The sequence below is a fragment of the Trichomonas vaginalis genome, chromosome VI (assembly GCF_026262505.1).
Source record: "Trichomonas vaginalis G3 chromosome VI, whole genome shotgun sequence".
In the NCBI taxonomy this organism is placed as follows: domain Eukaryota; phylum Parabasalia; order Trichomonadida; family Trichomonadidae; genus Trichomonas; species Trichomonas vaginalis.
The window spans coordinates 13713621-13737361 of record NC_067208.1 but is presented as its reverse complement, the minus strand read 5'-3'; the positions used below and the strand labels follow the sequence as shown (position 1 = coordinate 13737361).

The window sequence follows — 23741 nt, the reverse complement described above, 5'->3', positions numbered from 1 at the left end:
GACCCTAAGACTCCGATGAAAAAGAAAGATATTTAAATAAAATAAAATTTTTTAATCTTAAATAGTTTTTTTACTCAGTATAATCTGAGTCTTTAACATCTTCAAATGTTTGTTCCTCTTCATTATCCGAAGATATAATTTCCTCGACTTCTTCTTCTTCGTCATCTGGTGCTACGTGTCCAGCTATAAATACTTTGTAGAGTCCATCTGGAGGTGTCTGTATTATGAATGTGGTATCGTGTAAGAATACAAACTCAACATCCTGTTTGAATTGGCAATTTGAATTAGTGAATTCTGCCAATTTTATAGGATGTCCTTTGGTAGCTTTCGGGAAGCTTGAAATACTAACTTTGCCACCGTATGGAACTCTTTCTGGTGTATCTAACGCTATAGTGGATATGACATGGAAATTGTCTTGAAATTCTGGTAAAGGTTGTATACAATATAACCGTTTTGACTGTCCTGGTTTGGTAAAAAAGTATACGTAAAAGGACCTTTGCCCATACTCATCCAATTCTTCGAGATAGTTGTAGGTATTGGGATATATGCTGACATACTCAGCAATTTTCACATTTCGCAAATAAGTTTGCATATTTTTGGGGAAAAGTCTAATAAATTGGTCGATGGCTTGTAGTGCAATTAGGTTTGCTGTAACAGGCAAGTATTGAACAAACAAGTCCACGAGAACACCTGGGTCTTTAACTTCATTTTCAACTGGTTGCAAACTATCCATAACAGACTGAAACACTTCCGAATAATCGGTGTCGTCTTGAATTCCCCATTGGTTTTTGAGTTTTTCAAGGAGTTGAAGTCTTTTTTTAGCATATTGCCTGCGAACACGTTCAGGTATGGTAGTGTTTTCTTCTGTATTTTCTGTATCTCCTGATTGAAATTGCTTCGCGAACGCGAGGTATCTCATCTGGGACCTTGTCGTCATCGATGACGCGCTTGGTTGTTCCTCTGTTGTTTCGTTTGTTTGTATGGTATTTTCTTGAGTAGATTGTCTTGAATTGTTGGACAATTGGTTTGCAATTGGAGAAGACTGTAAAACTTGTCCTGTTGTGTCTGGTACAACTGTATCTGTTGTTTCGTTTGTTTGTATGGTATTTTCTTGAGTAGATTGTCTTGAATTGTTGGACAATTGGTTTGCAATTGGAGAAGACTGTAAAACTTGTCCTGTTGTGTCTGGTACAACTGTATCTGTTGTTTCGTTTGTTTGTATGGTATTTTCTTGAGTAGAATGTCTTGAATTGTTGGACAATTTGTTTGCAATTGTATGAGGAAGTTGCTTTGGTATTATAGGAGGTTGTAAGGGTTTTGAGAATGGTGAGACATAAGTTGTAGGAACTTTAACTGCAGAGGTAGTCGACGAATTGTTTGCAATTGTATGAGGAAGTTGCTTTGGTATTATAGGAGGTTGTAAGGGTTTTGAGAATGGTGAGACATAAGTTGTAGGAACTTTAACTGCAGAGGTAGTCGACGAATTGTTTGCAATTGTATGAGGAAGTTGCTTTGGTATTATAGGAGGTTGTAAGGGTTTTGAGAATGGTGAGACATAAGTTGTAGGAACTTTAACTGCAGAGGTAGTCGACGAATTGTTTGCGACACTTTTTCTTCCTTCCATTAGACAAAAATAAACTGTTTTTTTCGGACCACTCATAGAAAAGTTTGAGATGAACCGTTTTCGTCAACGGTAACCCCCTCTATTTTTTTATTTTATTTAAAAGTTACCGTTGGAAAACCGTTCTATCTCAAATATTGAATGAACTATAAACGTTTTTTGTTTTCTATATATACTTTTTTGTCCAACGGTAAAACTTTTTGCACAACGGTTTTTGAGAGTCGTCGCCGTTGACCGAGTAGTTTTTTGTGCTGAACAAAAAGTGTCATATAACATCTGTCAAAAACCGCTTTTTAACTTCACTTAAAATGCCACGTAAGCTACGTAAGAATATACGTAAGAGGAAGAGAGCATTGAAACATCCAATAGTAAAACTGACACCACAACAACAGTTGCAACAACAAATGATGAATGACCCCACTATGTTGCAACAAATGTCAAGCAACCCTATGCTTTTAAACCGAGTTCTTGGTGCACAGAGTGGAGGTTTAAGAGCGGCACTTTTAGCGAAAATGGCAGGCTATGGTGGAGCTGCAGACGGAACAGCCTATAACCCTCAAAGTCAAATGAATTTGAGTTCACTCAAAAATCAAATATCAGATGTCAAAAAGTCAAACATAGACATACAGAAGCAAATAAGTGAAAACGAAAAGAAACTAGAATATGACAGACACACAAAGAAACTCAATGAGTTAAACGTAGAGAAAAAGAAGAAAGAAGAACAACTGAAAGAACTAAGTACAGAGGAATATGCGAAAAAAGTGTCAGAAAAAGCAGCAGAAGTAGCAAAAATGGAACAAGATGTCATAAATTTGAAAAACCATACTACTCAATATAAAATACTGAAAGATGAAGAGATAAAACAAAAAGCCCTGAAGACATATATGGATAGCGATGAGTATAAAAAAGAAGTTGAAGCAAATGTAAAGGCAGAAAAACTTTTACAGTTGCAAAACCAAACCGTACAGTATGAAAACTTAGCACAAGAAAGTAAAAATAACGACGCGGCTATGCAAAAGGCAATGAAAAGCGCAGAATATATAAAAGCTAACAATGACTGGTTAGATGCCCAAGCCAACGCTAAAGCAGCCCAACTCATAGGGTCAATAAGGACAAAAATACAAGCGGATGAAGACAGTTCAAATGAAGCTTTAACAAATGCTGACTTTAAGAACGCTTTCGAAGCTCTTCATAGTAAGGTGAAACAAGTGAACGACTTCTCATCTGGAAAGAAACTGAAGTCTGAAGGTTTCGACAAAGAGTTAAAAGAAGTAGCACAAAATATGACGAAAATAACAGATGCAGCAACGAGACAGGCAGTTCAAAGTGCCTATGACGCCGTTAGAGCAACTGTTGTGAAAGTCAAGAAAAAGAGTTACAACAGACCAAAACAGACCTAGTAAATGCTTTCTTAAGAACGAAAAGTCAGGTAGGACATTACGCTGCAGATGGAACATATGTGCCAGCTGGTGGAACTTATATACCACCAAACCCTCCAAGAGAAGCACCTGCACCAGGACTACCTAAAACATTTACATCGTCACATGGACACAGACACAGGCATGCACCAAAACCAACACAACAACCAGCACAACAACCAACAGTTCAAAACCCTGCACAACAACCACCTCCACAACCAGCACAACAACCAGCACAGCAACCAACAGTTCAAAACCCTGCACAACAACAACCACAAACAGAGCAAGGACATAAAAGAAGTAGAGAACAAGGAAACCAAGAATTCTTAAAAATGCTTAAAGAAGAGTGTGGTTTCCCAGATACTGTTGACTTTAGTGACAGATATAAAGAAGCTATTGGAAAGTTCAAGGATGGAAATACTGACCCGAACCTATTTAGCTTTATGGCTCAGCACCAAAACGGATATAATCTCAAACCTGGAAAATACAAGCTCGCTAAGGGATATGATTTAATAGCATATCATCCAAATGACATGATGAATTTACTCCGAGATATTTGATGTCAGAGCTAAATGACAATTCAACTTTCGTCATGAAACGCGTAAAAAATAGAGACGGAACGAAAGAACAAAAGCTTATGAATGCGGATGACGTAGATTTGTTGAAAACGGTCTCGGAATATATGAAATGCCAGCAGATGAGGTACAAGAAACTCCACAGGAAGAAGTTCAGATACAACCAGACATGGAAGAAATAGTTCAGCAACAACAGCTAGAAGAGCCTGAAGGAAACGAACAAGTCACTCCTTTGGAAACTAACTTCACAGAACTAGATGAAGATTTGGAACAGCCGAAAAATCTTGACCCTCAACAAGAGTATGCGGAGAATATGGAATATTTCCAAGAGTCTAAAAAAAATTCGGCTGACATAGTAGAAGAATATCGAAAAATGTTTGCCGACATACAAAAGACTCCAACATCAGATGAAAATATTCGCATAGAATGGAAGACTGAAAGAAAATGTACACAAATACAACAACCCTTTTTACTTACGAGCATTTAACGTTCAATCTTCGGATGAACTCGGTGAAATAAAAGGTTAAATTTCAAGAAAACATATAGAAATGAAACATTGTTTAAAGTTCATTCAGAACCTAACCAAGATGGAAACAAACCTACTTTTGTTTCTGCAGACGATGGAACTACAATGAGATGGGGTCATAAAGCTAATCCAGATAGGTGGTTCATAAACTTACAACCACAATTCCAAGAAGTTGTAGACGCAATGGAAGTCAATGGTGAACCAGATATAGCTGGTATTTTCAGCGCGGCTTTAATGCCATTGAAAGATATGAAACATGCAGATATTTTGGACCAGTATGAAATGAACATGGCTGATGGAAATATAACACCTGACGTTCTAGAACATTTATCTCAAAGAACTACACAGAACCATAGAGATGGTATATTTGGTGAAGAGTTTAGAAAGAAAGTTAGGGAGAGGAAGGAAGAGAACCTATTGTACATGACCTTGCAAACGAAAGTTTACAAAATGTCATAAAAACTTACTTTGCAGACAATGAACCGAGAAGGGATGAATATTTAAGAAAACTCAAATGGACAGTACCAAATGAAATGTTAGTATTGAAAAACATGTTCCTTGACAAAATAAAACCAACTACAGAAATAAACGACGCAAGACTGAAAGATTGGGTAAAAGCTTTCCCATTCACAAAAGATATATTGGTAACATGGAAAGAAAACCAGAATGGCTACAAAAACATATATTTGGAAACGAGCATATTCCATATGGACAGGCACTGTTTGAAGAGCTTGAACCGAAACTCAGGAAAGAGTCATGCAAACAATACGCGAAGACTCAAATACAGACTATGACAAACTCTTTCTAGGATATAGGTTACCTGAGATGGGCGACCAGAGCCAAAAGGCAAAAAGGACATGGGAAATTTGCAACATACTAGATGAACATAATGCAAAGATGCAACAACTTCAAGCAGAGGGCAATGAAGGAAAAAGAAGAGTTAAAAACTCAGTCAGGAAGAAAGTAAAGCTTGGTCGAGTGGGTTCTATTATGACATATAAATCCAACTATTCTATATTTTTACTCATATGAAATGTACGCCGCTCAGAATATAACGCCAACAGTTTTGGATGCTATGAATGGAAATGTTTCCGAATGGTATAACGAATGCGACAATGCCATTAGAAGGTCAGAAATAGTTCCTGGAACTTACGAATATACAACTGCTGTTTCTTATGGAAACGTAGGTGAGTTTGGAGAAGGTTCTTCAACAACAGTAGATATTGCTTGCGACAGGTTTCATATTATTTCTATTGACAACTCATTCTTATACGTGGAACAAGACATTGAAATAAAACCTTCTGCCAAGTTGTCTGACAAGAAAGGTTGCAATGGAATTTTCTATGTCGGATACCAATATGCTCCAGAAGTTTTCATGGGATATAAGATATATTCTAACTCTGACTTAGTTCAAACAGTAACATGGGCAAACTATGAATGGTTCGCTTTGAGAAACTCAGTACAACCACAAGCTAGAGAACAAACAGACCAGTATGCAACTATTGAGAAAATAAGAAGACTTGACCCTAACGTTCCAGGAGTTTATGTTAACCTTTCTGGTTCAAAACTGCTGCCACTAAAGTAAAACTGAAACTTAGAGTTCCTTTGTCATCTTTCCTCATCTTCAGGTTTTTAAGATACTTGCCAAACTGGGCAGGAAAAATTTCTATCGAACTTACTCCAAGCAAAAATAACTTAGTCATTGCACCAACACAAGACCCATTCACTTACTGTAGCTGAACTGGGAGCCAAGTCTTCGACTTTTGCAAAGACAAAGTTGACTTAGACTTTGGTTTCTCAAACCTCAACACTGAAGTAAACTATTATTTCAATGCTGCTGGAACTGCTTGGGACCCAGTTAAGTTCACATGCGAAAAGTTTGAATGCAAGAGAATAGAAAGCAGACTTGCAGTCTATATGTTGGACCCAGATATTTCAAATGCTTTAGCTGCCAAATATATTGCAGTTCCACTTATGTTCCCTATACACCAAATATCTGTCAAAGACTTTGCAGGTGAAGTTGGAAACCAAAGTGCTGACCCAGGTGCAAGAACAGATATTGCTTTAACAACTGCAATGAAACATGCAGATACTATGTTTGTACTGTTCAGACGAACTATAAATGACTATTCTTGTTTACAACCCTGGTATTAAATATCATATAAACATAGATGGCAAATATTATCCAAGAGAAGAATATTCTACAGTTGAGGATATGAGGTCATACAACTTGACATTAGATGCTATGAACTTTAACAACAACTTCACAACAACCATTAACCCTGAAATGCAAAGTTCTATTATGCCATATGTGAAAGTATGGACCATACAGGAGCTCAAAAACTCAATATACAAATGGAGACCGTTCAAACTTTTGGCTTGGCATTCCATTTGCTGACTCAGAAGACTTTATGGGTGGTATTTCAACTGTTGGTACAGTTCAAATACAATATACTGGTGACAGAGACGGTCCAGATGAATTGAAAGCAAAGAAGTTTACAAAACCAATAGCACTTTTCACGGAAGATGCTCTTTTGAAATTCGTTCGATGAAACCTGCTGGGGCTCCTCAGATTGGTATAACGACAGCTTCCATCGAGCAGATTTTGGCAGCAGGTCAGTAAGTTGTTCTTGAACTGACTTCTCTCCGTCAAATATTGACAGTACGCCAGTTTTGACATAAAATTGATAAACTTACCTTTAGAAATATCTGTAGTTTTGTTGTTATATTTTTGTCTGCTTCAAGAACTTTCACCATTTCAGTTATACCAACTTTCTTTGCTTTATGAAAATATTTTGGTTCAGCAAAGACTGCTATTCTATAACATTTCCATTGTTTGTATAAAGAACTATTCTGTCAATGTATTTGTATTGTTTGTGTGTGTAAACTTTGTTCTGCTTCAATTCGAAGAGATACTCAAATACGTCCATCTTTTATTCTAAGTAAAATGTCATTTCCGAAAAATAGAAGCGTAAGTGTTTCAAAAGGTTTAATGGCGGTGGCAGATGTGAAGTTAAATTCACCAACTCAAACAAACAGTCAAAGTGTTGTTGTCAATGTCAAAGAAAGAGATGTTGAAGTGGGGAAACCATACGAAGACGAAGATGGTATAACAATTGTTCCTGTAAAAGAACAACCAACATATCCTGAAGTTAGCAGAGACTTAAGTTCTGTTGCAGATATTCGAAACGACTACCAACAACTTAAAGACAAACTTAAAACTCAGGAGAAGATTTGTCAAGCTTTGGTATAATGTTAAACTTGGTCGAACACAACCCTGTAAAAGTGAACTCATATGTCATTGCACCTCATGAAGTTTTGAAAGAACTATTGAAACTTTTGACAGAGGCAGACGATATAAACATCAAAGAAATAGAACCCGACATTGCTTGCTGTGGTGTTTCATATAATGTCATTGACAAGATATACGTTATGAAAGGAGGTGAAACGTTGAACTTAAAATATAGTTTCCCAGACGTCATAAAAATATTTGACGACCACAACATTTCATTAAAATTTACTTGCTAAGTAAATGGCAGAAGACATAGTGGTTTATACTATTACGACTAAAAACCCTGAGTCATATAATTCTATAACAACAAACTTACAAAGTCCTCAAGGACGATATTGTAAACTAACTTAAACACAATGACGACTAAAGCCTGTTTTGCTCTTTTGACACCAGAAGACTTTGTTGTTGTGAATGGTAAAAAATACTTCTTTGAAGATACTTACTCAGATATACCACCAACAGGTTTTGTTGACTTATTTAATACTTTAAGGACGGATGTAACATGTGCTGCAACTAGAGCAGGTTTCATTATGTTTGGATGTCCGACTGAGTTTACTATAAACGATATGAGCTATAATACAAAACTTATTTCTGGTTTTTACTACCAACAGTTTCCTATAACAGGAAAAGGGTGTCATACAAGGAATGTCTATTCCATTGACTTTAAGCACACCTATTTTATATATTGTTTCAAACTTAGGTTCAAAGTGCTATTCGAATGTCGACAGAAACTACTATGACCAAAAGATACTCATGCGTATAAACAACACTTTCTCTGCTGGTTTGCCTATTGTTCATTCGAATGCAGAGTTTTCAGCTTTAGTAAACTCAAACACTTTAGCAAACATAAACTTAACCTTAGTTGACGCAAACTTTGTTCCTGTAAAACTTTTATGTCCTATGTATTTGTCAATGACGGCAGAAAGTTTCGAATTGGAAGATGCAACTGGTGAAAGTATTGTATTACAAGAACAACTTCAACAACAAATAGCTCAAGAACAACAAATGCAACAAATGGAACAACAAAGTCAAGAATAAAAAAAAATATTTTTTTTATTTTTATAAAAATGTACAGAATAGATGTTTCAGATTTTTATGACTTCCAAGCATTCAGAAATTGTGTCCATTTAGAGACTATAACAAAGCAGTCGAGAATTTGAAACGTTTAGTCATTTATGTCGACTCTGCCCCAGAATGTTATGTTATGAAAGAATGGGATGTTGTCTTTAACAAACCAAGAGCGACAATAGTTTCAGAACAAGAATGTAGACAGAAACTTAAGAAAATAAAAGTCGTACAAGTTGGATGAAGATGTTAGATGCTTGGGATATCTTATTGTCAAAGTTAGAAGATTTTTCAGTTCGTGGTATAAAGTTCTATACACCTTCTCCAAACTTCTATTCTATCTTCACTGGATATAAATACGAACAAGTAGAATGGAAAGAAATATTATAGAAGCTTGGTTAGACCATGTCAAAGAAATTATATGCAATGGAAACGAAAAGGTTTATGAGTATATCTTATGTTGGTTTGCAAACATCTTACAACATCCAAGTGCTAAAAATGAAACTGCTCTCATTATAATTGGAAAACAAGGAACAGGTAAGAACACTTTCTTTACAGATATCTTATGCAAACTGTTAGAGGGCTATTCGAACCCTAATATGACAAACTTAGAAAACATCTGCGGTAAATTTAACTCTTCAATAGAGAATATGAAACTTATAGTATGTAACGAACTTCAAAGTATAGATACAACAAAGTTTTAAACTCAGATGCTTTGAAGAGTCTTATAACAGACAAAGTTGGAGTTGTTGAAAGAAAATATAAAGACCAAAGAGTTTGTGAAAATGTTGCAAATTCATTATGGTTTCAAACAATGCTGTTCGATGAAGTTAGAAATTCTGACAGAAGATATGTAGTTGTCAGAACGTCAGATTCTCATATGCAAGATACAGAATATTTTGACGACTTAGCAGAAACTTTGACACTGACTTTTACAACCACTTGTTCTCATATTTCATGACATTAGATATTTCTAAGTTCAATCCAAGACAAATTCCACATACCGAAGAAGACAAACATTGTTAGAAGCAAACAAGAGTGTATATGAACTGTTTATAGATGAGACTAACTTTGAGTGTTTAGATGAAAGGTCATTGTACGATGAATATAAACAATATTGTCAAGAATATGGTTAATACAGCGTCTAAACGAACATTCTTGGCAAATGTCAAAAATCTTTTAGACGTTATAACGGCGTATATACAAAGAAAATTTTTATGAGTAAATTTAAAAAAATATTTTTTATCCGATAGAAAAGATGACGAAATCTCAGTAAATAAGTACATGACAGAAGTCAAAGAAGAACTAGACCCATTCGCTTATTTGAATGTTTACTTCTACCATTTTGAAAAGTCTACATTTTGACAAAGTTTGAACATCGAACCAGTTAAGTTTGCTATTGTGACTAAAAATGGTGCGAAATTTTGAAGACTTAGACATAGAAGGTTTGTTAAAGTCAAAGAAAATTTTGACAGAAGGTTCAAACCTTAAAGAAGCAAAGCATACAAACTTGTTATACCTTATGAACCAAAGAAAGACAGACGACTATGAATATTATGAGTCTAAGATAGTTGAAGTTCAAGGTAAATTGGGTAAAAAGATTTTAGAGTCTAAGCCAGTGTTTGCCCCTAAAGAGGAGAGAACATTGACATTGACCCAGAAATGTTCTAAAAATAAAATTTTATTTTTACATGTCAAATTTCTTTTCTCTTCTTGACATTTGTTGCAACATAGTGGGGTCATTCAGCATTTGATTGTTGCAACTGTTTTGTTTGTGGTGTACAGTTCTTACTATTAGATTGTTTCAATCTTCTTCCTCTTTCACGTATATTCCTTACGTAGCTACGTGGCTTTTAAGTGAAGTTTAAAAACAATTTACGAATGAAGAAGTCTTGACAAAACATTATACGATGAACATGACGTTTTCTACGATGTTGAAAAATGTTACGAAAAGCGTGTTAGTCTAACTCTAACGATAAACATTATTTTGGGTATTTACGCTCATACGATGAAATCATGACAAACATATACAATGAAATCATGACAATACATTTACGACAGAAGTACTTGACAAAACATGAAAACATATTATAATTTGTGAAAGCTCCTGGAAGCCCTCCGATAAAAAACTTCTTTATGCTGGGCTAGAAGGCACGAAGTGCCATGAGGCCACCCCAAGAAAAAAAAAACTATTATACCCAATCGAATCCCAGGGCTAGACGCCAACGAAGTGCCTGAAAAGCCCCACTCCCCCTTTTTTTTTTTTTTTTTTTTTTTTTTTAATCTGCAGATAAGTATATATATGTTATATTTGATTCGTGCCCAAAAACTTATCAAAAAAAAAAAAAAAAAAAAAAAAAAAACAAAAAGGTAAGTGGCCTTCCAGGGGCTTGCGCCCCTTCTAGCCCTTAAGAATTTTGCCCAGCCCAAGAGGGACCGAACCCCAGCCGACCCAGCGTCCGTTGACTTTTTTGTAGATGCACTCAATAATAAGTATAGGCCTTTATCCGGACAAGTAGGTCTAGTCCGCGCTAACAGGAAAGTTACGGGCGCTATCCAAGGAGTATACTTTGAGAAGCCTTTTCTCCCTTTTAAAGCAAGATAGGAACGGTTATTTTAGCAAAACTGAACAAACACTTTGAACCGAGTAGTTTTTTTTGTGCTGAACAAAAGTGTCATATAAACATCTGTCAAAAACCGCTTTTTAACTTCACTTAAAATGCCACGTAAGCTACGTAAGAATATACGTAAGAGGAAGAGAGCATTGAAAAACATCCAATAGTAAAACTACACCACAACAACAGTTTGCAAAACAACAAATGCTGAATGACCCCACTATGTTGCAACAAATGTCAAGCAATCCTATGCTTTTAAACCGAGTTGTTGTGCAGCAGAGTGGAGGTTTAAGAGCGGCACTTTTTAGCGAAAATGGCAGGCTATGGTGGAGCTGCAGACGGAACAGCTATATAACCCTCAAAGTCAAATAGAATTTGAGTTCACTCAAAAATCAAATAACAGATGTCAAAAAGTCAAACATAGACATACAGAACAAATAAGTGAAAACGAAAAGAACTAGAATATGAACAGACACACAAAGAAACTCAATGAGTTAACGTAGAAAAAAAGAAAGAAGAACAACTGAAAGAACTAAGTACAGAGGAATATGCGAAAAAGTGTCAGAAAAAAGCAGCAGAAGTAGCAAAAAATGGAAACAAGATGTCAATTTGAAAAACCATACTACTCAATATAATACTGAAAGATGAAGAGATAAAACAAAAAGCCTGAAGACATATATGGATAGCGATGAGTATATAAAAAGAATTGAAGCAAATGTAAGGCAGAAAAACTTTTACAGTTGCAAAACCAAACCGTACAGTATGAAAACTTAGCACAAGAAAGTAAAATAACGACGCGCTATGCAAAAGGCAATGAAAAGCGCAGAATATATAAAAGCTAACATGACTGGTTAGATGCCCAAGCCAACGCTAAAAGCAGCCCAACTCATAGGGTCAATAAGGACAAAAATACAAGCGGATGAAGACAGTTCAATTGAAGCTTTAACATAATGCTGACTTTAAGAACGCTTTCGAAGCTCTTCATAGTAAGGTGAACAAGTGAACGACTTCTCATCTGGAAAGAAACTGAAGTCTGAAGGTTTCGACAAAGAGTTAAAGAAGTAGCACAAAATATGACGAAAATAACAGATGCAGCAACGAGACAGGCAGTTCAAAAGTGCCTATGACGCCGTTAGAGCAACTGTTGTGAAAAGTCAAGAAAAAGAGTTACAACAGAACCAAAACAGACCTAGTAAATGCTTTCTTAAGAACGAAAAGTCAGGTAGGAACATTACGCTGCAGATGGAACATATGTGCCAGCTGGTGGATACTTATATACACCGCAAACCTCCAAGAGAAGCACCTGCACCAGGACTACCTAAAACATTTACATCGTCACATGGACACAGACACAGGCAATGCACCAAAACCAACACACAACCAACAGTTCAAAAACCACTGCACAACAACCAAACAGTTCAAAACCCTGCAACAACAACCACCTCCAAACCAGAGCAAGGACATAAAAGAAGTAGAGAAACAAGGAAACCAAGAATTCCTTAAAAATGCTTAAAAGAAGAGTGTGGTTTCCCAGATACTGTTGATTTAGTGACAGATATAAAGAAGCTATTGGAAAAGTTCAAGGATGGAAATACTGACCCGAACCTATTTAGCTTTATGGTCAGCACCAAACGGATATAATTCAAACCTGGAAAATACAAGCTCGCTAAGGGATATGATTTAATAGCATATCATCCAAATGACATGGAGAATTTACTCCGAGATATTTGATGTCAGAGCTAAATGACAATTCAACTCTTCGTCATGAAACCGTAAAAAAATAGAGACGGAACGAAAGAACAAAAGCTTATGAATGCGGATGACGTAGATAGGGAATGTTGAAAAACGGTCTCGGAATATATGAAATGCCAGCAGATGAGGTACAAGAAACTCCACAGGAAGAAGTTCAGATACAACCAGACATGAAGAAATAGTTCAGCAACAACAGCTAGAAGCCTGAAGGAAACGAACAAGTCCTTCCTTTGGAAACTAACTTCACAGAACTAGATGAAGATTTGAAACAGCACCGAAAAATCTTGACCCTCAACAAGACATGAGGAGAATAGGAATATTTCCAAGAGTCTAAAAAAATTCGGCTGACATAGTAGAAAGAATATCGAAAATGTTTTGCCGACATACAAGACTCCAACATCAGATGAAAATATTATTCAGCATAGAATGGAAGCACTGAAAGAACAATGTACACAAATACAACAACCTTTTTACTTACGAGCATTTAACGTTCAACATTCGATGAACTCGGTGAAGATAAAAGGTTAAATTTCAAGAAACATAATAGAAATGAAACATTGTTTAAAAGTTCATTCAGAACCTAGACCAAGATGGAAACATAACTACTTTTGTTTCTGCAGACGATGGAACTACAATGAGATGGGTCATAAAGCTAACCCGGATAGGTGGTTCATAAACTTACAAACCCCAATTCCAAGAAGTTGGTAGACGCAATGGAAGTCAATGGTGAACCAGATATAGCTGGTATTTCAAGCGCGGCTTTAATGCCATTGAAAGATATGAAACATGCAGATATTTTGGACCAGTAAGAAATGAACATGGCTGATGGAAATATAACACCTGACGTTCTAGAACATTTATCTCAAAGAACTAACACAGAACCATAGAGATGGTTATTTTGGTGAAGAGTTTAGAAAGAAAGTTAGGAGAGCGAAAGGAAGAGAACCTATTGTACATGACCTTGCAAACGAAAGTTTACAAAATGTCATAAAACATTACTTTTGCAGACAATGAACCGGAGAGGGATGAATATTTAAGAAAACTCAAATGGACAGTACCAAATGAAAATGTTAGTTTTGAAAAAACATGTTCCTTGACAAATAAAACCAACTACAGAAATAACGACGCAAGACTGAAATATGGTAAAAGCTTTCCCATTCACAAAAGATATGTATTGGTAACATGGAAGAAAACCAGAATGTACAAAACATATATTTGGAAACGAGCCTATTCCATATGGACAGGCACTGTTGAAGAGCTTGAACGAAACTCAGGACAGAGTCATGCAAACAATACGCGAAGACCTAAATACAAACTATGAACAATCTTTCTAGGATATAGGTTACCTGAGATGGGCGACCAGAGCCAAAAGGCAAAAAGGACATGGAAATTTGCAACATAACTAGATGAACATAATGCAAAAGATGCACAACTTCAAGCAGAGGGCAATGAAGGAAAAAGAAGAGTTAAAAACTCAGTCAGGAAGAAAGTAAAGCTTGGTACGTGGGTTCTATTATGATATATAAATCCACTATTCTATATTTTTACCCATATGAAATGTACCCGCTCAGAATATAACGCAACAGTTTTTGGATGCCATGAAGGAAATGTTTCCGAATGGTATAAACGAATGCGACAATGCCATTAGAAAGGTCAAGAAATAGTTCCTGGAACTTACGAATATACAACTGGCTGTTCTTATGGAAACGTAGGTGAGTTTGGAGAAGTTTCTTAACAACAGTAGATATTGCTTCGACAGGTTTCAATATTTTCTATTGACAACTCCTTCTTAACGTGGGAACAAGAACATTGAAATAAAACCTTCTGCCAAGTTGTCTGACAAGAAAGGTTGCAATGGAATTTCTATGTCGGATACCAATATGCTCCAGAAGTTTTCATGGGATATAAAGATATATTCTAACTCTGACTTAGTTAAACAGTAACATGGGCAAACTATGAATGGTTCGCTTTGAGAAACTCAGTACAACCACAAGCTAGAGAACAAACAGACCAGTATGCAATATTGAGAAAAATAAAAGAACTTGACCCTAACGTTCCAGGAGTTTATGTTAAACCTTTCTGGTTCAGATGGAAATGCTGCCACTAAAGTAAAACTGAAACTTAGAGTTCCTTTGTCATCTTTCCTCATCTTCAGGTTTTAAGATACTTGCCAAACTGGGCAGGAAATATTCTATTGAACTTTCCCAAGCAAAAAATAACTTAGTCATTGCACCAACACAAGACCATTCAGCATTCTGTAGCTGAAGATAGTGGGAACAAATGTTCATTCGCGAACTTTTGCAAAGACAAAGTGACTTAGACTTTGGTTTCTCAAACTCAACAATGAAGTAAACTATTATTTCAATGCTGCTGAACTGCTTGGGGACCCAGTTAAGTTCAATCTCGAAAATTTGAATGCAAGAGAATAGAAAGCAGACTTGCAGTCTATATGTTGGACCAGATATTTCAAATGCTTTAGCTGCCAAATATATTGCAGTTCCACTTATGTTCCTATACACCAAATATCTGTCAAAGACTTTTGCAGGTGAAGTTGGAAACCAAAGTGCTGACCCAGGTGCAAGAACAGATAATTGCTTTAACAACTGCAATGAAACATGCAGATACTATGTTTTGTACTGTTCAGGACGAACTATAAATGACTATTCTTTTTCTCAACCCCTGGTATTAATATCATATAAACATAGATGGCAAATATTATCCAAGAGAAGAATATTCTACAGTTGAGGATATGAGGTCATACAACTTGACATTAGATGCTATGAACTTTAAACAACAACTTCACAAACAACCATTAACCCTGAAATGCAAAGTTCTATTATGCCATATGTGAAAGTATGGACCAATACAGGAGCTCAAAACACTCAATATACAAATGGAGACCGTTCAAACTTTTGGCTTGGCATTCATTTGCTGACTCAGAAGACTTTATGGGTGGTATTCTCAACTGTTGGTAACAGTTCAAATACAATATACTGGTGACAGAGACGGTCCAAATGAATTGAAAGCAAAGAAGTTTACAAAAACCAATAGCACTTTCACGGAAGATGCTCTTTTTTGAAAATTCGTTCGATGAAACCTGCTGGGGCTCCTCAGATTGGTATAAGACGAAGCTTCCATCGAGCAGATTTTGGAGCAGGTCAGTAAGTTGTTTTGAACTGACTTCTCTCCGTCAAATATTGACAGTACGCCAGTTTTGACATATAATTGTAAGATAAACTTTCCTTTAGAAATATCTGTAAGTTTTGTTGTTATATTTGTTGTCGTTCAAGAACTTTCACCATTTCAGTTATACCAACTTTCTTTGCTTAATGAAATATTTTGGTTCAGCAAAGACTGCTATTCTATAACATTTTACCATTGTTTGTATAAAGAACTATTCTGTCAATGTATTTGTATTGTTTGTGTGTGTAAACTTTGTTCTGCTTTCAATTCGAAGAGATACTCGAATACGTCCATCTTTTTATTCTAAGTAAAATGTCATTTCCGAAAAATAGAAGCGTAAGTGTTTTCAAAAGGTTTAATGGCGGTGGCAGATGTGAAGTTAAAATTCACCAACTCAAACAAACAGTCAAAGTGTTATTGTCAATGTCAAAGAAAGAGATGTTTGAATGGGGAAACCAATACGAAGACCAAGATGGTATAACAATTGTTCCTGTAAAAGAAACAACCAACATATCCTGAAGTTAGCAGAGACTTAAGTTCTGTTGCAGATATTCGAAACGACTACACAACTGTAAAGAACACTTAAAATCAGGAGAAGATTTGTCAGCTTTGGGTATAATGTTAAACTTGGTTGAGCACAACCCTGTAAAAGTGAACTCATATATGTCATTGCACCTCATGAAGTTTTGAAAGACTATTGAAACTTTTGACAGAGGCAGACGATATAAAACATCAAAGAAAATAGAACCCGACATTGCTTGCTGTGGTGTTTCATATAATGTCATTGACAAGATATACGTTATGAAGGAAGGTGAAACGTTGAACTTAAAATATAGTTTCCCAGACGTCATAAAAATATTTGACGACCACAACATTTCATTAAAATTTATTGCTAGTAAATGGCAGAAGACCATAGTGGTTTATACTATTACGACTAAAAACCCTGAGGTCATATAATTCTAATAAACAACAAACCTAACTGTCTTTCTAAACTCTTCACCAAATATACCATCTTTATGGTTCTGTGTAGTTTCTTTGAGATAAATGTTTTAGAACGTCAGTGTTATATTTCCATCAGCCATGTTCATTTCATTACTGGTCCAAATATCTGCATGTTTCATATCTTTCAATGGCATTAAAGCCGCGCTTAAATACCAGCTATATCTGGTTCACCATTCAATTCCATTGCGTCTACAACTTCTTGGAATTGTGGTTGTAAGTTTATGAACCACCTATCTGGATTAGCTTTATGACCCCATCTCATTGTAGTTCCATCGTCTGCAGAAACAAAAGTAGGTTTGTTTCCATCTTGGTTAGGTTCTGAATGAACTTTAAAATGTTTCATTTCTATATGTTTTCTTGAAATTTAACCTTTTATCTTCACCGAGTTCATCCGAAGATTGAACGTTAAATGCTCGTAAGTAAAAAGGGTTGTTGTATTTGTGTACATTTTTTTTCAGTTCTTCCATTTCTATGCTGGATATTTTCATCTGATGTTGGAGTCTTTTGTATGTCGGCAAACATTTTTTCGATATTCTTCTACTATGTCAGCCGAATTTTTTTAGACTCTTGGAAATATTCCATATTCTCCGCATACTCTTGTTGAGGGTCAAGATTTTCGGCTGTTCCAAATCTTCTTCTAGTTCTGTGAAGTTAGTTTCCAAAGGAAGGACTTGTTCGTTTCCTTCAGGCTCTTCTAGCTGTTGTTGCTGAAACTATTTCTTCCATGTCTGTTGTATCTGAACTTCTTCCTGTGGAGTTTCTTGTACCTCATCTGCTGGCATTTCATATATTCCGAGACCGTTTTCAACAATTTCCCTATCTACGTCATCCGCATTCATAAGCTTTTGTTCTTTCGTTCCGTCTCTATTTTTTACGCGTTTCATGACGAAAGTTGAATTGTCATTTAGCTCTGACATCAAATATCTCGGAGTAAATTCATCCATGTCATTTGGATGATATGCTATTAAATCATATCCCTTAGCGAGCTTGTATTTTCCAGGTTTGAGATTATATCCGTTTTGGTGCTGAGCCATAAAGCTAAATAGGTTCGGGTCAGTATTTCCATCCTTGAACTTTCTAATAGCTTCTTTATATCTGTCACTAAAGTCAATACTATCTGGGAAACCACACTCTTCTTTAAGCATTTTTAAGAATTCTTGGTTTCCTTGTTCTCTACTTCTTTTATGTCCTTGCTCTGTTTGTGGTTGTTGTTGTGCAGGGTTTTGAACTGTTGGTTGCTGTGCTGGTTGTTGTGCAGTGTTTTGAACTGTTGGTTGTTGTGCTGGATTTTGAACTGTTGGTTGCTGTGCTGGATTTTGAACTGTTGGTTGTTGTGTTGGTTTTGGTGCATGCCTGTGTCTGTGTCCATGTGACGATGTAAATGTTTTAGGTAGTCCTGGTGCAGGTGCTTCTCTTGGAGGGTTTGGTGGTATATAAGTTCCCAGCTGGCACATATGTTCCATCTGCAGCATAATGTCCTACCTGACTTTTCGTTTTTAAGAAAGCATTTACTAGGTCTGTTTTGGTCTGTTGTAACTCTTTTTCTTGACTTTTCACAACAGTTGCTCTAACGGCGTCATAGGCACTTTGAACTGCCTGTCTCGTTGCTGCATCTGTTATTTTCGTCATATTTTGTGCTACTTCTTTTAACTCTTTGTCGAAACCTTCAGACTTCAGTTTCTTTCCAGATGAGAAGTCGTTCACTTGTTTCACCTTACTATGAAGAGCTTCGAAGGCGTTTCTTAAAGTCAGCATTTGTTAAAGCTTCATTTGAACTGTCTTCATCCGCTTGTATTTTTTGTCCTTATTGACCCTATGAGTTGGGCTGCTTTAGCGTTGGCTTGGGCATCTAACCAGTCATTGTTAGCTTTTATATATTCTGCGCTTTTCATTGCCTTTTGCATGGCTGCGTCGTTATTTTTACTTTCTTGTGCTAAGTTTTTCATACTGTACGGTTTGGTTTTGCAACTGTAAAAGTTTTTCTGCCTTTACATTTGCTTCAACTTCTTTTTTATACTCATCGCTATCCATATATGTCTTCAGGGCTTTTTGTTTTATCTCTTCATCTTTCAGTATTTTATATTGAGTAGTATGGTTTTTCAAATTTATGACATCTTGTTCCATTTTTGCTACTTCTGTTGCTTTTTCTGACACTTTTTTCGCATATTCCTCTGTACTTAGTTCTTTCAGTTGTTCTTCTTTCTTCTTTTTCTCTACGTTTAACTCATTGAGTTTCTTTGTGTGTCTGTCATATTCTAGTTTCTTTTCGTTTTCACTTATTTGCTTCTGTATGTCTATGTTTTGACTTTTTGACATCTGTTATTTGATTTTTGAGTGAACTCAAATTCATTTGACTTTGAGGGTTATAAGCTGTTCCGTCTGCAGCTCCACCATAGCCTGCCATTTTCGCTAAAAGTGCCGCTCTTAAACCTCCACTCTGTGCACCAAGAACTCGGTTTAAAAGCATAGGATTGCTTGACATTTGTTGCAACATAGTGGGGTCATTCAGCATTTGTTGTTGCAACTGTTGTTGTGGTGTCAGTCTTACTATTGGATGTTTCAATGCTCTCTTCCTCTTACGTATATTCTTACGTAGCTTACGTGGCATTTTAAGTGAAGTTAAAAACATTTACGATGAAGAAGTCTTGACAAAACATTTACGATGAAATCATGAGTTTTCTACGATGTTGAAAAATGTTAGAAAACGTGTTAGATCTAACATTCTAACATAAACATTATTTTTGGGTCATTTACGCTCATTACGATGAAATCATGACAAAACATATACAATGAAATCATGACAAAACATTTACGAAGAAGTCTTGACAAAACATGAAAACATATATAATTTGTGAAAAGCTCCTGGAAGCCCTCCGAATAAAAACTTCATTTATGTGGGCTAGAAGGCACGAAGTGCCTGGAAGGCCACCCCAAGAAAAAAAAAAACTTCATTATACCAATCATCCTCAGGGCTAGAAGGCACGAAGTGCCTGGAAGCCCCACTCCCTTTTTTTTTTTTTTTTTTTTTTTTTAATCTGCAATAATAATTATATGTTATATTTGATCGTGCCAAAAACTTATCAAAAAAAAAAAAAAAAAAAAAAAAAAAAAAAAAAAAAAAAAAAGGTAGTGGGGCTTCCAGGGGGCGCCCCTTTCTAGCCCTAAGAAATTTTGCCCAAGACCCAAGAGGAGGACCGAACCCCAGCCGACCAGCCGTTGACTTTTTTGTAGAGCACTCAAAATAGTATAACTTTATCCGGACAAGTAAGGGTCTATCGTCGCTACAGGAAAAGTTACGGGCGTTCCAAGGAAGTATACTTTGAGAAGCCTTTTCTCCCTTTTAAAACAAGATAGGACGGTTATTTTACAAAACTGACAACACTTTGACCGAGTAGTTTTTTGTGCTGAACAAAAGTGTCATATAAACATCTGTCAAAAGCCGCTTTTTAACTTCACTTAAAATGCCACGTAAGCTACGTAAGAATATACGTAAGAGGAAGAGAGCATTGAAAACATCCAATAGTAAGACTGACACCACAACAACAGTTGCAACAACAAATGCTGAATGACCCCACTATGTTTGCAACAAATGTCAAGCAATCCTATGCTTTTAAACCGAGTTCTTGGTGCACAGAGTGGAGGTTTAAGAGCGGCACTTTTAGCGAAAATGGCAGGCTATGGTGGAGCTGCAGACGGAACAGCCTATAACCCTCAAAGTCAAATGAATTTGAGTTCACTCAAAAATCAATAACAGATGTCAAAAAGTCAAACATAGACATACAGAAGCAAATAAGTGAAAACGAAAAGAAACTAGAATATGACAGACACACAAAGAAACTCAATGAGTTAAACGTAGAGAAAAAGAAGAAAGAAGAACAACTGAAAGAACTAAGTACAGAGGAATATGCGAAAAAAGTGTCAGAAAAAGCAGCAGAAGTAGCAAAAATGGAACAAGATGTTGTAAATTTGAAAAACCATACTACTCAATATAAAGTACTGAAAGATGAAGAAATAAAACAAAAAGCCCTGAAGACATATATGGATAGCGATGAGTATAAAAAAAGAAGTTGAAGCAAATGTAAAGGCAGAAAAACTTTTACAGTTGCAAAACCAACCGTACAGTATGAAAACTTAGCACAAGAAAGTAAAAAATAACGACGCAGCCATGCAAAAGGCAATGAAAAGCGCAAGAATATATAAAAGCTAACAATGACTGGTTAGATGCCCAAGCCAACGCTAAAGCAGCCCAACTCATAGGGTCAATAAGGACAAAAATACAAGCGGATGAAGACAGTTCAAATGAAGCTTTAACAAATGCTGACTTTAAGAAACGCCTTCGAAGCTCTTCATAGTAAGGTGAAACAAGTGAACGACTTCTCATCTGGAAAGAAACTGAAGTCTGAAGGTTTCGACAAAGAGTTTAAAAGAAGTAGCACAAAATATGACGAAAATAACAGATGCAGCAACGAGACAGGCAGTTCAAAGTGCCTATGACGCCGTTAGAGCAACTGTTGTGAAAAGTCAAGAAAAAGAGTTACAACAGACCAAAACAGACCTAGTAAATGCTTTCTTAAGAACGAAAAGTCAGGTAGGACATTACGCTGCAGATGGAACATATGTGCCAGCTGGTGGAACTTATATACCACCAAACCCTCCAAGAGAAGCACCTGCACCAGGACTACCTAACACATTTACATCGTCACATGGACACAGACACAGGCATGCACCAAAACCAACACAACAACCAACAGTTCAAAAACCCTGCACAACAACCAACAGTTCAAAACCCTGCACAACAACCACCTCCACAACCAGAGCAAGGACATAAAAGAAGTAGAGAACAAGGAAACCAAGAATTCTTAAAAATGCTTAAAGAAGAGTGTGGTTTCCCAGATACTGTTGACTTTAGTGACAGATATATAAAGAAGCTATTGGAAAGTTCAAGGATGGAAATACTGACCCGAACCTATTTAGCTTATGGCTCAGCACCAAAACGGATATAATCTCAAACCTGGAAAATACAAGCTCGCTAAGGGATATGATTTAATAGCATATCATCCAAATGACATGGATGAATTTACTCCGAGATATTTGATGTCAGAGCTAAATGACAATTCAACTTTCGTCATGAAACGCGTAAAAAATAGAGACGGAACGAAAGAACAAAAGCTTATGAATGCGGATGACGTAGATAGGGAAATTGTTGAAAACGGTCTCGGAATATATGAAATGCCAGCAGATGAGGTACAAGAAACTCCACAGGAAGAAGTTCAGATACAACCAGACATGGAAGAAATAGTTCAGCAACAAACAGCTAGAAGAGCCTGAAGGAAACGAACAAGTCCTTCCTTTGGAAACTAACTTCACAGAACTAGATGAAGATTTGGAACAGCCGAAAAATCTTGACCCTCAACAAGAGCATGAGGTGAATATGGAATCTTTCCAAGAGTCTAAGAAAGATTCGGCTGACATAGTAGAAGAATATCGAAAAATGTTTGCCGACATACAAAAGACTCCAAATCAGATGAAAATATTCAGCATAGAATGGAAGCACTGAAAGAAAATGTACACAAATACAACAACCCTTTTTACTTACGAGCATTTAACGTTCAATCTTCGGATGAACTCGGTGAAGATAAAAGGTTAAATTTCAAGAAAACATATAGAAATGAAACATTGTTTAAAGTTCATTCAGAACCTAGCCAAGATGGAAACAAACCTACTTTTGTTTCTGCAGACGATGGAACTACAATGAGATGGGGTCATAAAGCTAACCCGGATAGGTGGTTCATAAACTTACAACCACAATTCCAAGAAGTTTGTAGACGCAATGGAAGTCAATGGTGAACCAGATATAGCTGGTATTTTCAGCGCGGCTTTAATGCCATTGAAAGATATGAAACATGCAGATATTTTGGACCAGTATGAAATGAACATGGCTGATGGAAATATAACACCTGACGTTCTAGAACATTTATCTCAAAGAACTACACAGAACCATAGAGATGGTATATTTGGTGAAGAGTTTAGAAAGAAAGTTAGGGAGAGAGAAGGAAGAGAACCTATTGTACATGACCTTGCAAACGAAAGTTTACAAAATGTCATAAAAACTTACTTTGCAGACAATGAACCGAGAGGGGATGAATATTTAAGAAAACTCAAATGGACAGTACCAAATGAAATGTTAGTATTGAAAAACATGTTCCTTGACAAAATAAAACCAACTAAGAAATAAACGACGCAAGACTGAAACATTGGGTAAAAGCTTTCCCATTCACAAAAGATATTGTTGTAACATGGAAAGAAAACCAGAATGGCTACAAAAACATATATTTGGAAACGAGCTTATTCCATATGGACAGGCACTGTTTGAAGAGCTTGAACCGGAAACTCAGGACAGAGTCATGCAAACAATACGCGAAGACTCAAATACAGACTATGACAAACTCTTTCTAGGATATAGGTTACCTGAGATGGGCGACCAGAGCCCAAAGGCAAAAAGGACATGGGAAATTTACAACATACTAGATGAACATAATGCAAAGATGCAACAACTTCAAGCAGAGGGCAATGAAGGAAAAAGAAGAGTTAAAAACTCAGTCAGGAAGAAAGTAAAGCTTGGTCCACGTGGTTCTATTATGACATATAAATCCAACTATTCTATATTTTTACTCATATGAAATGTACGCCGC

The 23741-nt window shown here is 36.3% G+C and overlaps 4 protein-coding genes and 4 pseudogenes across 8 annotated transcripts, besides 2 other annotated features; 5 read left to right on the top strand and 3 right to left on the bottom strand.

Annotated features, from left to right (window-relative positions):
• Window positions 1-70: 70 nt before the first annotated feature.
• TVAGG3_0860600 (attachment subunit-related family) lies at window positions 71-1141 on the bottom strand (the record flags this gene model as incomplete). The annotated part of the gene is made up of 1 exon (XM_051249688.1): window positions 71-1141. The coding sequence occupies one exon, from the start codon at window positions 1139-1141 to the stop codon at window positions 71-73; it is 1071 nt and encodes a 356-aa protein (XP_051085163.1).
• A 788-nt stretch (window positions 1142-1929) lies between these two features.
• On the top strand, window positions 1930-2561 carry TVAGG3_0860590 (protein of unknown function, DUF4106 family; the record flags this gene model as incomplete). Its single annotated transcript, XM_051249687.1, has 1 exon — window positions 1930-2561. A coding segment is annotated over one exon (632 nt), but the record flags the coding sequence as incomplete, so codon positions are not given.
• A 604-nt stretch (window positions 2562-3165) lies between these two features.
• On the top strand, window positions 3166-3369 carry TVAGG3_0860580 (protein of unknown function, DUF4106 family; the record flags this gene model as incomplete). The annotated part of the gene is made up of 1 exon (XM_051249686.1): window positions 3166-3369. The coding sequence occupies one exon, from the start codon at window positions 3166-3168 to the stop codon at window positions 3367-3369; it is 204 nt and encodes a 67-aa protein (XP_051085161.1).
• Window positions 3370-5724: 2355 nt separating this feature from the next.
• Window positions 5725-20081: a mobile genetic element.
• On the top strand, window positions 7133-7668 carry TVAGG3_0860570 (annotated as a pseudogene). Its single transcript has one exon. A coding segment is annotated over exon 1 (536 nt).
• Window positions 8500-9151, top strand: TVAGG3_0860560 (annotated as a pseudogene). Its single transcript has one exon. A coding segment is annotated over exon 1 (652 nt).
• On the bottom strand, window positions 17721-18678 carry TVAGG3_0860550 (annotated as a pseudogene). The gene has a single exon. A coding segment is annotated over exon 1 (958 nt).
• On the bottom strand, window positions 19019-19657 carry TVAGG3_0860540 (annotated as a pseudogene). The gene has a single exon. A coding segment is annotated over exon 1 (639 nt).
• Window positions 20082-23741: part of a mobile genetic element that runs on past the window's edge.
• Window positions 21763-21877, top strand: TVAGG3_0860520 (uncharacterized protein; the record flags this gene model as incomplete). Its single annotated transcript, XM_051249685.1, has 1 exon — window positions 21763-21877. A coding segment is annotated over one exon (115 nt), but the record flags the coding sequence as incomplete, so codon positions are not given.